The sequence below is a fragment of the Podarcis raffonei genome, chromosome 13, assembly GCF_027172205.1.
Source record: "Podarcis raffonei isolate rPodRaf1 chromosome 13, rPodRaf1.pri, whole genome shotgun sequence".
Classification (NCBI taxonomy): domain Eukaryota; kingdom Metazoa; phylum Chordata; class Lepidosauria; order Squamata; family Lacertidae; genus Podarcis; species Podarcis raffonei.
The window spans coordinates 52,954,272-52,966,840 of record NC_070614.1 but is presented as its reverse complement, the minus strand read 5'-3'; the positions used below and the strand labels follow the sequence as shown (position 1 = coordinate 52,966,840).

The 12,569-nt window shown below is 49.2% G+C and overlaps 1 protein-coding gene across 2 annotated transcripts in view; it reads right to left on the bottom strand.

The window, feature by feature from the left end:
* Positions 1-11,343, bottom strand: part of TNK1 (tyrosine kinase non receptor 1) — a 34,433-nt gene extending 23,090 nt beyond the window's left edge. Inside the window, exons 1-2 of one of the 2 annotated variants that reach the window (XM_053362211.1) lie at positions 11,174-11,343; positions 1,539-1,709 (exon numbers count right to left, since the gene is read on the bottom strand). In XM_053362211.1, coding sequence (XP_053218186.1) covers positions 1,539-1,701 — 163 coding nt within the window. In that variant the 5' untranslated portion in view covers positions 1,702-1,709; positions 11,174-11,343. Of the gene's footprint in view, positions 1-1,538; positions 1,710-5,454; positions 5,953-11,173 lie in introns of those variants that run through there. The other variant, XM_053362212.1, reaches the window with a different exon arrangement.
* Positions 11,344-12,569: the final 1,226 nt, after the last annotated feature.

The following is a 12,569-nucleotide window of genomic DNA, read 5'->3' as shown; positions in this document are numbered from 1 at the left end:
TTTTCAGTAGTTTTTACAGTTATATCAAAAATTACTGATTTGGTTATACTGTTAGAAATGCAAAGACAGGTAATGATGAAATTATTGTTCATATTTGGACAACTTTTCTGCTGTACTTTACTGGAAAAACAATCATTTCCTTAATAACAATTTAAACAACTTATTTAACTAAAACAATAACATTATAGCATATGTATCCATGCTTGTTAACTGATGTGGTTAAACGATTTTTTGTATGAATAAAAAAAATCTGATTTTTTAATTTTTTTAAAAAAACATTGATTTTTATCCACCTTGCCTGGTTCCATTGGAAAGCGGAGAACTGCATTTCATAAATAATAATGAATGCTATTCTATGCTGTACTACACTGAAATGCTTCAATGTTTCTTTGGTTGTCACTGGATTTTCCTAGATTCAGATAGGTAGCTGTTGAAATATATATATATAAATTGTCCAGTAGCACCTTAAAAAGGTAAAGGGACCCCTGACCATTAGGTCCAGTCGTGACCGACTCTGGGGTTGCAGTGCTCATCTCGCTTTATTGGCCGAGGGAGCCGGCGTACAGCTTCCGGGTCATGTGGCCAGCAGGACTAAGCCGCTTCTGGCGAACCAGAGCAGTGCACGGAAACGCCGTTCACCTTCCCGCTGGAGCGGTACCTATTTATCTACTTGCACTTTGACGTGCTTTCGAACTGCTAGGTGGGCAGGAGCAGGGACTGAGCAACGGGAGCTCACCCCGTCGCAGGGATTCAAACCGCCGACCTTCTGATCGGCAAGCCCTAGGCTCTGAGGTTTAACCAACAGCGCCACCCGCGTCCCTAGTAGCACCTTAGAGACCAACTAAGTTTGTTCTTGGTGTAAGCTTTCATATGTATGCACACTTCTTCAGATAACATGCACACAAAAGCGTATATCAAGAACAAACTTAATTGGTCTCTAAGGTGCTATACACACACACACACAAACACACAAACACACAAACACACAAACACACAAACACACAAACACACAAACACACAAACACATATTGATTGGATTTTCCTGTTATGCTTCCCATCCTCTCCTGCCACACGCTTTGAGCACCACTACCATAGACACTCCGAGCCAGAGGTCAGCAAACTTTTTCAGCAGGGGCCCAGTCCACTGTCCCTCAGACCTTGTGGGGGGCCGGACTATATTTTGAAGGGGTGAAAAAAATGAACGAATTCCTATGCCCCACAAATAACCCAGAGATGCATTTAAAATAAAAGGACACCTTCTAGTCATGTAAAAACACGCTGATTCCCAGACCATCCGTGGGCCGGATTGAGAAGGCGATTGGGCCGGATCCAGCCCCCGGGCCTTAGTTTGCCTACCCGTGAACTGTCTGAGGTGTTCTAACCACCTTCATTCCCGTCTCCCAATTAACCTCCGTCTCCAAGTGCTACCACCATGACATCACCACGGACTTCCCCCAGTGACATGACCACCCCAAGCAGCCTCAGCAACACGCCCCCTCCCAAAAATAAACCCTGTTGCACCACCACACATGAACTACCTGGGCGCCCCATGCCAATGCGTTCCAGATCCGCGGGCTTGACGTAATCGAAATGTCCCGGACGGGTGACGTGGAGCTCGTTGCGGATTTTGCCGTAAAACTGCTCCAGCTGGATTTCGGACAGCAGCTGGAGCAGCCAGTCGGTGCCGTCGTCTGGCGCCATGGCAGCACCTGGTGGGTTTTTTAAACAGGACCCGGTGGTTAGCCAAAAAAAAAAAAAAATCTCAATTTAAAGATGGGCAAAAGTACCCTACTGTTTGGTTATTTAGAGGATTAGTGCCAAAAGAATTGATGCTTTTGAATTCTGGTGCTGGAGGAGACTCTGGAGAGTCCCCTGGACTGCAAAAAGATCAAACCTCTCCATTCTGAAGGAAATCAGCCCTGAGTGCTCACTGGAAGGACAGATCGTGAAGCTGAGGCTCCAATACTTTGGCCACCTCATGAGAAGAGAAGACTCCCTGGAAAAGACCCTGATGTTGGGAAAGATGGAGGGCACAAGGAGAAGGGGACGACAGAGAACGAGATGGTGGGACAGTGTTCTGGAAGCGACCAGCATGAGTTTGACCAAACTGTGGGAGACAGTGGAAGACAGGCGTGCCTGGTGTGCTCTAGTCCATGGGGTCACGAAGAGGCGGACACGACTAAATGACTAAACAACAACAGTGCCAAAAAAGGCTCTCAGAGCTGCTTACGTGCAATCGAAAGAAGACAGTCTGAAAAGAGACACGGCACACAAGGAAAAAGGTACAGGGAGGGAAGAGGAAAAACAAAACGCAGACAGTTGTTCTTGTATCGACTGGCTGGTGCCGTCCTGGCCCGGCCTGGTGGAACTGAGGAAGCCTGAAGGAATGAAACCCTTTCCCAACGCTACAATATCCTTTCTGGTGTGAGGCAACCAGAACGGTAGACAGTATTTCAAGTCCGACCACCCTTGCGATATCGGCAGATTAATTTTCAATTATTTTCCTGGCATGGAATTTGCCTTCATCACAGGGTCTTTTTTCCTGGTCAGTCACCTAGGGTTTTTAAAAATCCATTTGGGCCTCTTCCTACTGAGCGTTGCTTGACTCACTCACTCGAGTCATCATTTCCTGCAGTGAGTTTGCTCTCAGCCTATGGCCTAAATGCTGCTGATTGATCTGTAAAGAGTCACTGGGTTAACTCCTCCTCCCTAGGCAGAATGGATTAAAGATTCAGGTCAGCTGCATCGAAAGCAAATTCCGACTGCCGCCATTCAAACCCGCAGCCGATATCCACCTTCATTCTTTTGGGGCGGAAATCATATAATTACAGAGCTGGAAGGGACCCCGAGAGAGTCAGCATTCGAATCCAGCCCCCCGGAAACACAGGAATTGCAGCTGACGAATCCCAGAAAATAAAATCCTTATTCTCATGAACAGTTTTTGCAAACTCCAAAAGGCCTTTCTCTGCGGCTACGCTTTCCCCTAGGGCCACGGGTGAATGGCAGCCAGAAATTCAACAGGTGTAGAAGCAAACACTAAGCCAGGCATTGGCAAAGTCGGCCCTCCAGATGTTTTGGGACTACAACTCCCATGATCCCTAGCTAGCAGGACCAGTGGTCAGGGATGATGGGAACAGAAGTCCCGAAACATCTGGAGGGCTGAGTTTGCCTAGGCCTGCACTAAGCGACGCCTCCCTGCCGAATTTCCCCTTGCCGCCCGGCTGCGTTCCCGAAAACTGGTCCCTCTGACCCGGCTACCCAGGGCCCCTAAGAGCTGCACCTGTGTGATGGCTGCCTGACCTCTTTACCGGCGTGTGTGTGAAGAGAAGGAAGAGAATCTGAACCGCCAAGAGCAGTTCAACCTGGCCAAACCTGTTTCTGCTGGGGGAGGATTTCAGCCGGCGAGACAGGAGGGGTCGGCCTGCCAGGCTGCTGGGGAGACACCCGGACTCCTGGGTTCCTCGCAGGCGAGGGGTGAACCTGGGAAGCTCGACTCGCCCTGGGGGGGTTTCCCTTTCCTTTTTCTAACTTGGGTGTTTCCAGATCAGCCGGGAATGGCAGAAAAGCCTTGCTCATCTGCAGGCGAGACAATCAGAGTCAGCCTGAGGGATTGGAGAAGAAAGTGAGGAGTCAGCGGGTTCAGACACCCCAAAATCAGCAATGGGGCAAGGGAGTTGGGTCCTATGGATGGCGGCTAACAGATTGAGGTTGAATCCTGACAAGACAGAAGTACTATTTTGGGGGGACAGGAGGCGGGCAGGTGTGGAGGACTCCCTGGTCCTGAATGGGGCAACTGTGCCCCCAGAGGACCAGGTGCGCAGCCTGGGAGTCATTTTGGACTCACCGCTGTCCATGGAGGCCCAGGTTAATTCTGTGTCCAGGGCAGCTGTTTATCAGCTCCATCTGGTACGCAGGATGAGACCCTATCTGCCCGCGGACTGTCTCGCCAGAGTGGCGCGTGCTCTGGTTATCTCCCGCTTGGACTACTGCAATGCGCTCTACGTGGGGCTACCATTGAAGGTGACCCGGAAACTATAGTTAATCCAGAATGCGGCACCCAGACTGGGGACTGGGAGCGGCCGCCAAGACCACATAACACCGGTCTTGAAAGTCCTACACTGGTTCCCAGTACGTTTCCGAGCACAATTCAAAGTGTTGGTGCTGACCTTGAAAGCCCTAAGGCCCAGTAGACCTGAAGGAGCGTTTCCACCCCCATTGTTCTGCCCTGACACTGAGGTCCCGCTCCGAGGGCCTTCTGGCGGTTCCCTCCCTGCGAGAAGCCAAGTTACAGGGAACCAGGCAGAGGGCCTTCTTAGCGGTGGTGCAACGCCCTGCCACCAGATGTCAAAGAGAAAAATAATTACCAAAATTTTAGAAGACATCTGAAGGCAGCCCCGTTTAGGGAAGCTTTTAATGTTTAATAGGTTGTTGTATTTTAGTGTTTTGTTGGCAGCTGCCCAGAGTGGCTGGGGAAACCCAGCCAGGTGGGCGGGGTATAAATAAATTATTATTATTATTATTATTATTATTATTATTATTATTATTATTACCACTACTATGGGAGCCAGGAATCCCTAGCAATGGGCTCAGGCAGTGGGGGGCAGCAGAAGAGAAGGGAGTAGCATGGAGGTTAGGTGTGGGGTTCAGCAAACTTTTTCAGCAGGGGGCCGGTCCACTGTCCCTCAGACCTTGCGGGGGGCCGGACTATATTTTGCAAAAGAAAAAAAAGAATGAATTGCTATGCCCCACAAATAACCCAGAGATTCATTTTAAATAAAAGGACTCATTCTACTCATGTCAAAACACCAGGCAGGCCCCACAAATAACCCAGAGATGCATTTAAAATAAAAGGACACATTCCACTCATGTAAATAAACGCTGCTTCCCAGAATTTGCAGACAAAATTAATGGACTGTGCAGAATTGGACAAAATGACAGGACCTGCGGGACCAGATATTCACAGAAGATTGGAAGAAGTATATGAATTATTTGAAGAGCAATTGTAACCAACAAATTACGCTAGTAGGACTACAAGAAGTTTTGTAAGGAGAAATATACGAAGTGTTACAAAGTAGAAAAAGATAGAGAGTTTGAAATGTCAGAGGGAAAGTAAGGAATGCATACTAAGAGATCGGATTGGAAAATTTTCAGACAGGACTGATGGAAGTAAAAAAAAATTGATTAAGATGTAAAAGTATGATTAGTTACTGTTGGAAATGGTATGTTAAAAAACTAATAATTTTTTTTTAAAATACACACAAAAACACGCTGATTCCCAGACCGTCCGTGGGCCGGATTGAGAAGGCGATTGGGCCGGATCCGGCACCCGGGCCTTAGTTTGCCTACCCATGGCTTAGGGTGTCAGACTGGCAGAGACCTGGGTGCGAATCTCCCCCACTCCTGACGAAGTTCGCTGGCTGGGACCTCAGGGGCCTCTCTCAGCCTAGAACCTACCTCACAGGGTCGTTGTAGATATCGCTTGAAGGGTGGGAGAAGCACACACGCCACTCTGAGCTCTCCGGATCGGGGGGGGGGAGTAGGATCCAAATGCGATAAATAAATGAGGGGGTGCAGGGAATCAGCTCCCCAGACCCCCAAAATTAACCTCGCCCCCCCAAAAAGTGGGGGTTATCCCCTTCCCAGTTCCCTCAAAGGGGAAAATTCAGCCAAAGAAGCATTCTGATCACAGATCAAAGAGCTGGGAGGGAACCTAGGGGTCATCTAGTCCAACCCGCTGCAATGCATTTCTGCGCCTCTGTGCTGAGGTTGTGGTGGTGAGGGAACAACACCTGTTGGACATCCACCTGCTGCCCGGGTCTTAAAGGCACCAAGCAGTGCTAGCAAAAATTATTATTTTTAAAATGGGCTTTTAAGTAAAGAGGGGAAGTGTTGGAGAGTCTTCTGGGGACGCAGGACTCCTGGGTTCTTTCCAAAGCCTTTGCCTCTCCTCCGAGCTGCTACCCACCATCTTCCTTGTCCCCCGCTCCCTCCCTCCCGCTGTTGTCCAAACCAGCTCCTGTCCGAAGCACCTCTGTGGCCCCACCCTGTGCCGCAACGTCAAAGTCCAAACCGTGAGCAAATATTGACAAGATGAGCGGCAGCGGACTCAGAGTAAGCCGGCCGCCCAAAAGTCATAAAAAGCTAAAACCTCTCTCAAACTTCAGAGATCCGCAGGCTGCCCAGACCCCGATCCCATTATCGTTTGTTTGTTTGTTTGTTTGTTTGTTTGTTTATTGGTTGTGTTTTTTAATCACACCTTTTATCTCAAAGGAGCCCGTGGCGGAATACATGATTTCTCCCCTCCCTAACAACAACCGTGCGAGGTAGTTTAGGCTGAGAGGCAGCGAAGGGCCAAGGTCAGCTTCGAGGCCAAGTCGGAATTCGAACCCGGCTCTCCCGCTAGGTCCCTGTCCCACGCTCTAACCACTACACGACACTGCCTCTCGCTGATTTTAGCCGCCTTATTGTAATAAAAGTGGCCCAAAGCTGGCCAAGGGGTGGTTTCCGGCCCCCTTCCCGCCCCCATCACTACCTAGTTTCAAAAGCATTCTTGGCAAAGGGGGCGTCCCAATTCGTTTGGATACTGCCATGCGCTTTACGTGGGGCTACCTTTGAAGGTGACTCGGAAACTTATTGGCCGAATGATCGTGTGATTGAGCAGATCCCTAAATTGCAGCCGGGGAGTCATTTTGGACGCACAGCTGTCCATTGAGGTGCAGGTCAATTCTGTGTTCAGGGCAGCTGTCTGCCAGCTCCATCTGGTATGCAGGATGAGACCTTCCCTGCCTGCAGACTGTCTTGCCAGAGTGGTGCATGCTCTGGTTATCTCCCGCTTGGACTACTGCCACGCGCTCTACGTGGGGCTACCTTTGAAGGTGACCCGGAAACTACGACTAATCCAGAATGCGGCAGCTAGACTGGGGACTGGGAGCGGCTGCCAAGACCACAAAACACCGGTCCAGAAAGACCTACACTGGCTCCCAGTATGTTTCCGAGCACAATTCAAAGTGTTGGTGCTGACCTTGAAAGCCCTGAACAGCCTCGGTCCTGTATACCTGAAGGAGCGTCTCCACCCCCATCGTTCTGCCCGGACACTGAGATCCAGCTCCGAGGGCCTTCTGGCGGTTCCCTCCCTGCGAGAAGTGAGGTGACAGGGAACCAGGCAGAGGGCCTTCTCAGTGGTGGCACCCACCCTGTGGAACGCCCTCCCGTCAGAAGTCAAGGAAATAAACAACTACCTGACTTTTAGAAGACATCTGAAGGCAGCCCTGTTTAGGGAAGCTTTTAGCTTTTGACATTTTATTATGTTTTTATATGTGGTGGAAGCTGCCCAGAGTGGCTGGAAAAACCCAGATAGATGGGCAATGTATGAATATATATATATCAGGCATGTCCATCTCCCAATAGACTGCGATCTACTGACTATAAAAAATCTGGCAGTGATCTACCCATTGTCGAAAAACAGGCCTAGGCAAACTCAGCCCTCCAGATGTTTTGGGACTACTGTTCCCATCATCCCTGACCGCTGGTCCTGTTAGCTAGGGATCATGGGAGTTGTAGTCCCAAAACATCTGGTGGGCCGAGTTTGCCTATGCCTGTCGTAAAAAAACGGGCAGTGATCTACCCAAAGTTGTGGAGCTTTTTTTAGTGAGACAAAGATTGTTTGAGGGACCGGAGATCAACCAGGATCTACCAGGAACACCCCGCGATCTACCTGTTGGACATGCCTGATATACCGTATTTTTCGCTCTATAAGACGCACCAGACCACAAGACACACCTAGTTTTTGGAGGAGGAAAACAAGAAAAAAAAATATTCTGAATCCCAGAACAGCAAGAGGGATTGCTGCGCAGTGAAAGCAGCGATCCCTCTTGCTGTTCTGGCTTCTGGGATAGCTGCGCAGCCTGCATTCACTCCGTAAGACGCACACACATTTCCCCTTACTTTTTAGGAGGGGAAAAGTGACTTATAGAGCAAAAAATAAGGTATATAAAAAGGCTGCAATGTAGGAAAATTGGAGCGCATTCATTTTGCAGTAGCATAAGAACATAAGAGCCCAGCTGCTGGGTCAAGCCAGTGGCCCACCTAGTCCAGCCTCCTGTTGTCGCAGTGGCCAACCAGGTACCCCAAAGGGAAACCCACAATCAGGATTCGAACTCAAGACCCACTCTCCCTTCCTGCGGTTTCCAGCAACTGGTACCCAGAAGCATTGCAGCCTTCAGCTGTGGAGTCACAGCCATCCTGGCTAGTAGCCATAAATAGCCCTCTCCTCCTCCAGGAATTTCTCCAGTCCTCTTTTAAAGCCATCCAATTTGGCAGCCGTCCCTGCCTGCTGTGGCAGGGAGTTCCACAGTTTAACCATGCGCTGAATGAAGTAGTTCGTTTATATGTCCTGAATCTGTCCAGACCTTCAGGTGTCCCGATTTGCCGTGTTATGAGAAAGGGAGAGAGACCTTTCTCTATTCACACTCTCACGCTATTCACCTGCGTTCTCCCTAAACGAAAAAAGTCCCAAATGCTCTGATCTTTCTTTTTGCAGGTGCAATAGTTTAGCCATGTATTGCATGAAGTCCCCCCCCCCTTTTAAAGCAAGGCAGTGGGGTGTTATTTGGTGGGCTGGGGGTTGCATTTGGTTAAAGACATTGGACTCTACTTCACCGTAAGTTTTTGAGCAGAGGTTGGAGGGCCAGGGATTCCTCGGCTGTGATTCCTGCGTTGCAGCGGGTTGGTCTAGATGAACACTGGGTGCCCCTTCCAACTCTACAATTCCACGGTTCTGCAATTTCGGGTCTGGGGTGTTTTGCAAATGCACCAGCTTTCTTTTCTATCCACCCACCGCTTTTGCAAACAGCCGGCTTCTTCCTTCCAAAGCGTTGTTAATTAGATCCGTCAAACAGTTAGCAAAACGTTACGCTAATTCCTTCTATTGTCTGAGGCTCTGCCCACTAACGCAATGCAATTCAAATTGACGGAATAAGTATACATCAGTCCTGGGAGCATATGATTTGCAGGGCAATGTTTGAGCCGGCACCAAACTCTCTCTCTGTCTTTCTTAGTCAAAGGAATATCTGGGCAAACGGTAGGATTATCTTCACAGAACTGTAAACTTAGAAGGGATCCCAAAGGTCATCCAGCCCAACCCTCTGAAATGCAGGAATCTGCGGAATGTTCCCAGGAGGTCGGGTTACAAATTATGAGGCTGTAACTTTAAAGCATAGGTTTCCCGCCTCAAAGAATTCTGGGTAATGTAGTTTGCTAAGGGTTGCTGGGCACTGTAACTCTGTGAGGGGTAAAACTACATTGCCCAGAATTCTTTGAGGCGTGTGGCAATGTGCTTTGAGTCTATAGCGATCCCTGTGATTGAATTAAATAAAGGGCTCTTGTGCACAGACCCTGATTGCTGGCTTCAAATTGAAGGATCTGTTAAGCCACTTGTGAAAACAGGATCCTAGGCTGGAAGGGCCATGGGCCTGATCCTGCAGGGAATGTCACAGAGAGACAACAGAATCGAACAACAAATTTGTCCAAGGAAGGCTGGGAAATCCAGAGCGGACAGAAGTCGTTATATTCACACTGCTCAGAGTTAAACATTTCCGAGCACAATTCAAAGTGTTGGGGCTGACCTTGAAAGCCCTAAACGGCCTCAAAGGCCCAGTAGACCTGAATGAGCAACTCCACCCCCATCGTCCAGCCCAGACACTGAGGTCCAGCTCCGAGGGCCTTCTGGCGGTTCCCTCCCTGCGAGAAGTGAGGTTACAGGGAACCAGGCAGAGGGCCTTCTCGGTGGTGGCGCCCACCCTGTGGAACGCCCTCCCAGCAGATGTCAAGGAAATAAACAACTATCTGACTTTTAGATGACATCTGAAGGCAGCCCTGTTTAGGGATGCTTTTAATGTTTAATAGATATTAAACATTATTCAACATTATTAAACATTTTATTTTAATATTTTTTTGGAAGCTGCCCAGAGTGGCTAGGAAAACCCAGCCACATGGGCCAGGTATAAATAATAAATTATTATTATTATTATTATTATTATTATTATTAAACTGTGGAACTCGCTGCCTCAAGAGACAGTCGCCCTCTTAGAAACACAGAACCATCGAATTGCAGAGTTGGGACCCCCAACGGCCATCTAGTCTAACCCCGTGCAATGATGGGATCCTGTCCCCTGGGCGGGATCGAACCACCAACCTTCTGCTTAACAGCCAGACGCACAGACCCGTTGAGCCAACTTGGGTGGCTCTCTAAAAGAGGATGAGCCAAGCTGCGGCCACCAGCCATGATGGCTGTGTTTTAAGCTCTGAATGCTGGGGAGAAGACTGATGTTGCTCTCATGTTCTGGTTGCGTGTCTCTGTTTGGCTGCTGCAAGAACAGGATTCTGGGCTAACCAGGCCTCCCCCCTTGGCCTGATCCAGCAGCCTCGTCTTCTGCGCTTATGACACATGATTCTGGCCTGCCTGCTGCGTGCTGCTACCTGCCTGCCTCAGTTCCCTCCCTCCGTCTGCGAAATGGGAACATGAGCAACCGTCGCCCCAGAAAATTTCGTCTCCAAGGGTGTGTGGGTTTGGGATGATGATGATATAGCAACTTAAATGGGCTCTTGTAACCTGCAGCGGCCGGGTGCTTCAAAGTTGGGGAGTCGCTCTCAGGAATAACCCATGAGTGATGCCAGGAAGTCTAACTCCTGCATTAAGACCCAGACATTAATTTTCCTTATTAACGATCCTCCTCCTATTACCCGGGGGGCAAGCCGGCCGTCTGTTCAGGTGAGCAAAAAGTCGGGAATGGGGATTTCCTGGGTGTTGAGATTCCTGTATTGCAGGCGGGTTGGGATGGATGACCTCTGAGGGTCCCTTTCGACTTTACAATTCTATAAGAGAGAGAGAGAGATAAGGAGGAAAGAAGGTCAAAGAAACCATCTCCGAGGAGGAAGCTGCTATAAGTGGGTCAGCCAGTAAGGAGGAGAGAGATGAATGTGCAGAACTCAGCGTGGGTGGAGAAGGAGAAAAAGATCAAGAGAAGAAGAGGAAGAAGAAAAAGTAGGTGATAGACAGAACCATGTAAGGGAGGGGCGTAAGCGAGTCAGACAGGTAAGGGGGCAAAGGTTTCCCCATTAAGAAAGGGGCAATCTTACCTGCTGCCCCACAATCCCTCGCTCCTTGGGCACTCACCTGGATGAAGGAACCTGTGGCGATTTCCTCTCCTCTCCGGATCTTTCTTACTTTCTTCCGTCCGTCCGTTCTTTCTTTTTTTCTGCCTTCTCCTCCTCCTGGCAGTCCCAAATCTGCTGGGTGTCGGAAGCCCCTCCCTGGGGAGGAGGGAGCTCACCTGGGCGGGACAGGTGTGAAGCAGGAGGCAGACAGAAACAGGTGGAGCCTCCGCCCTGGAGTGGGCAGGCCCTGGGTGAGCTCACAGGCTCAGCAAAAAGGCCTGAGAGTGCGCCTTTCTCCCGACGGAAGCGCAGAGTGTGTGAGGACCGGGACATTCGCAGGGAAACCAAAACGCTCGTTTACAAAGCTATTGTACAGTGGAACGAAGATCGTGGCCACTGGTCCCATCACCTCCTGGCAAATAGAAGGGGAAGAAATGGAGGCAGTGAGAGATTTCACTTTCTTGGGCTCCATGATCACTGCAGATGGTGACAGCAGCCACGAAATTAAAAGATGCCTGCTTCTTGGGAGAAAAGCAATGACAAACCTAGACAGCATCTTAAAAAGCAGAGACATCACCTTGCCAACAAAGGTCCGTATAGTTAAAGCTCTGGTTGTCCCGGTAGTGATGTATGAAAGTGAGAGCTGGACCATAAAGAAGGATGATGGCCGAAGAATGGATGCTTTTGAATTCTGGTGCTGGAGGAGACTCTTGAGAGTCCCATGGACTGCAAGAAGATCAAACCTCTCCATTCTGAAGGAAATCAGCCCTGAGTGCTCACTGGAAGGACAGATCCTGAAGCTGAGGCTCCAAGACTTTGGCCACCTCATGAGAAGAGAAGACTCCCTGGAAAAGACCCTGATGTTGGGAAAGATGGAGGGCGCAAGGAGAAGGGGACGACAGAGGACAAGATGGTGGGACAGTGTTCTCGAAGCTACCAGCATGAGTTTGACCAAACTGCGGGAGGCAGTGGAAGACAGGAGTTCCTGGCGTGCTCCAGTCCAGGGGGTCACGAAGAGGCAGACACGACTAAATGACTAAACAACAACAACAACCTTGGGTTACATACGCTTCAGGTTACAGACTCCGCTAACCCAGAAATAGTACCTCGGGTTAAGAACTTTGCTTCAGGATGAGAACAGAAATCACGCGGCAGTAGCAGGAGGCCCCATTAGCTAAAGTGGTACCTCAGGTTAAGAACAGTTTCAGGTTAATAATAATAATAATAATAATAATAATAATTTATTTATTTATTATTTATACCCCAGCCACTCTGGGCAGCTTCCCACAAAACACTAAAATACAATAACCTATTAAACATTAAAAGCTTCCCTAAACAGGGCTGCCTTCAAATGTCTTCTAAAAGTTTGGTAGTAGTTGTTCTCTTTGACATCTGGTGGGAGGGCGTTCCACAGG